This window comes from Temnothorax curvispinosus, unplaced genomic scaffold (assembly GCF_003070985.1).
Source record: "Temnothorax curvispinosus isolate PA1 unplaced genomic scaffold, ASM307098v1 QBEX01003064.1, whole genome shotgun sequence".
NCBI classification, from domain to species: Eukaryota; Metazoa; Arthropoda; class Insecta; order Hymenoptera; family Formicidae; genus Temnothorax; species Temnothorax curvispinosus.
In genome coordinates this window covers 1-3,067 of record NW_020212844.1, presented here as the reverse complement: position 1 = coordinate 3,067, position 3,067 = coordinate 1, and the positions used below count along the sequence as shown (strand labels likewise).

Sequence of the window (3,067 nt, the reverse complement as noted above, 5' to 3'; positions counted from 1 at the left end):
AACTGTTATCCGAGGATTACCTTCCGACCTTGAATTTGTTTCCATCCTATTAGCTTCATTTATTCCCCATTTACTTTCACTTCCCCTCTTTTCCTCACTGTTTTATATATACGAACACGTTTTCCCGTATTTATTAGTCCGATATCTGTCCGACTGTTTTGTATTAACTGCAGCCTTACAACATGATTTGTCATAAGGAAATCACAGGCCTTCTCTTCACAACTTTGATGTATGTATCCATAATTAATTTTTATTTTTTATCTCTTACCTAATATTTAACTGTGCATACTAGCATTAGAATTTTTAAGTGTGACTTTTCGACTTCTCAACACCGAAGTATTTAGCGCTTACGTAATTATAACGTTGCAAGTTTATGCGAACTATGAACTATATTATTGCTTCCTCATAGAGAAAGCTTTGTTTTCGTGAAAAAAATTTTTTTTAAAGTATTTTTGGCAAAGTGTTTAGAATGTTCTAAAACGTTGAAAAATCACTTTTGTACAAAATGTACGTGTGTATGTATGTATGTATGTGTGTATGTATGTATGCTCTTGTTGTCCGTATATGCTCTAACTTTTTTAAAATTAATCAGGTGTGTGCGAAGTGATAGATAATAAGATTACGCGAAGCCCAAACGCCGGAGTTAAATTAGAAAAATATAAACAAACACATGAGAAGGAACAAAATAATTTTTCTTTTTCTCCTTTTTAACTTTCTTACAATAATCTGTAAAGATAAAATTTCGTGTGTCTTATTTTATAGGAGCTATTTGAGAAGATTGCAAATTGCCAATGTGCTTTGTTCCTGGTTGAGATAACACTGATCTTTCTTAACCAGTGATTTGACTAATCTGATGCGTTATCTGCTTGAGCTAATTCAAGTTTATTTAAGATCATTATTCACGTTTGTTCCTGACAATACAATACAGAGACATTTCTTCAACAGTGCAGTAAATCTGTTGGGTTCAGCGCAATCGTCAGGGGCTTGCGATATGCCGAAGGAGACAAAAATTGTGATTGTTGGAGCTGGGGCATCTGGCATTGCGGCTGCCTCCAGGCTGTTGAAAAGAGGAGTGAGCGACTTTGTGATACTAGAGGCCAACGATAGAATTGGTGGCAGAATAAATACCAAAAACTTTGGTAAATAATAATCTTCCTAATTGACTTTGAATCAGTTTAGCTCTGCATGTTGTCTTTGATATCAATATAGTTTTGCAATTTTTTAACCTTTGATATTAAAGAAAATTTGTAATCTGAGTACTTCAATATTTCCAGGTGATAATGTGGTGGATCTCGGCGCTCAATGGATCCATGGAGGATCTGGAAACGTGGTGTTCGATCTTGCCTCCAAACATGATTTGCTGAGTTCAGACGCATTTTTGTTCAATTCCACCAAGTATGAATTTGCCACTGTTGATGGTGAAATAATGCCCGTGGAGGAAAGTAGCGCAGCTGTGAGGATTCATCGTAATAATATGGCTAAAATAAAACCGGAGGATTACAAAGAGGTAACAGGATCTAATGGAGACTACTTAATAAAGAAGTGAGTACTTGGGTTTTTGTCCAGGAAAGATATGTATTTAAATAATTGCAATACGAATTATTTGGAAAATAAGTTAAAGCATGAGCAACATGTTCGTTTATTTTATTAACATGAGAGGAATGGGCTGCAAAAAGATCTTGCAAAAATTTGAATTTATAATAGCCGTTCATGAAATTCTTGTACTTTATAAGCCTATAAAGTTTTTACTCCAAATTTTACTTACAATTAAAACACAATATTATACCTATAAAAAAAATGATCAATATTATAGATTTTAGAGATATCAGGTATTATAGAGATTATAGAAGGTTTTTTAAAAAGATATGAGCCATTAAAAGTAGCTGAAATTTTTATTTTCATCCAAACACTCACGGTTTTCATATCAAATTTATAGAACAGAATATTGTTCCGAAATCGTCAATATCACTTTCACGAAACCACGCTTGCAACGTGGGATGCAGACTTGCTTGCACAATCGTATAAACACCTTTAAGGCACAATACATCTGATAACAGAGACAAAAACAAATTAACAAAGGCATTTGTCATACATATTCTGTGTGCTTTCACATTAATTGTAAACAAATATAAACGATATATCATAAACGCTTATCAAAGATTTATCGTATATTTGTTATTTACTAATTTGCTATCAGAGACTCATCAATTTATATGTACCTCACACGATTGTTGCAGCATTGATTTCTTACGTATTCGTATCTCAACAAGGAATATATGTACTTCAAATATTTTGTATCCAATTTGTTATGCATCTGTTCGTGCATTTTCACAGGGTTGTTGATCCTTTTAATGTATCCTCTTGTTAGTATTTGTATAACATAATCTACCTGAAAGTAGATTAAATTATAGTACTTAATGTAAAAAAAATTGATAAAATTAGCAGAATTCAAAAACTCAATTTCAATGTTTAAAGTTCGGTTCTTCAGATTGGAGATTGGGCAAAGTGCTTACAATCCTTTTTCATATACAAATTGCAATTTTAACAAAATTAAGAGAAAACCGAGGTCCATATAGGACTGCTTTTCTCTAGAAGACTATGTCTCAACTCGAGACATCAAAGAAGAAGGAGAAATTAATTTACCTGATTGAAACAATCGTCTATGAATTCTTCAGCTCTACTATAGACATGTTTCTCTTGTTCTTGCAACATAAGCACGCCTATTCGTAATTGTTTAGACCTGAATATCTTTGTGATGCACTCAGCAGTTGTCAAATCGTCATGAGGAAAAGTCAGCATAATTATACAGCCATATGTTTGTTCATGCTGATATGATAAAATATAATATAAAAAAAATTTTGATTAAAATTCTTGCTATCTGTTAGCAAAATTTCATGAATATATAAATTAGTCGAGCAACCTTCTTCTGTTGATTATCTTGTGGTGTGTACATTGATTCACTTTCTTGCATTCCGGTTTTGCATTCTGCTGTCAAAATGGGACTCAGGACTAATGGTGCTCTTGGCATATGTCCAGGTTGAATTATTTCAGATCCTAAATGAAAAAC

At 32.9% G+C, this 3,067-nt stretch overlaps 1 protein-coding gene and 1 pseudogene across 1 annotated transcript; one reads left to right on the top strand and one right to left on the bottom strand.

Moving 5' to 3' along the window:
- Window positions 1–6: 6 nt before the first annotated feature.
- LOC112452226 (polyamine oxidase 1-like) lies at window positions 7–1,630 on the top strand. The gene is made up of 3 exons (XM_025012340.1): window positions 7–229; window positions 946–1,139; window positions 1,275–1,630. The coding sequence occupies exons 1-3, from the start codon at window positions 183–185 to the stop codon at window positions 1,544–1,546; spliced, it is 513 nt and encodes a 170-aa protein (XP_024868108.1). The 5' UTR covers window positions 7–182; the 3' UTR covers window positions 1,547–1,630.
- Window positions 1,631–1,776: 146 nt separating this feature from the next.
- Window positions 1,777–3,061, bottom strand: LOC112452225 (annotated as a pseudogene).
- Between the last annotated feature and the right edge of the window lie 6 nt (window positions 3,062–3,067).

What these genes read in the sequence shown, in the direction of transcription:
- LOC112452226 (XM_025012340.1), top strand. Translation starts at nt 183, where the DNA reads ATGATTTGTCATAAGGAAATCACAGGCCTTCTCTTCACAACTTTGAT. An exon ending in CTTCTCTTCACAACTTTGAT is followed by an intron (nt 230 to 945) that starts GTATGTATCCAT and finishes TTTCTTCAACAG; the next exon opens with TGCAGTAAATCTGTTGGGTT. An exon ending in AATAAATACCAAAAACTTTG is followed by an intron (nt 1,140 to 1,274) that starts GTAAATAATAAT and finishes CAATATTTCCAG; the next exon opens with GTGATAATGTGGTGGATCTC.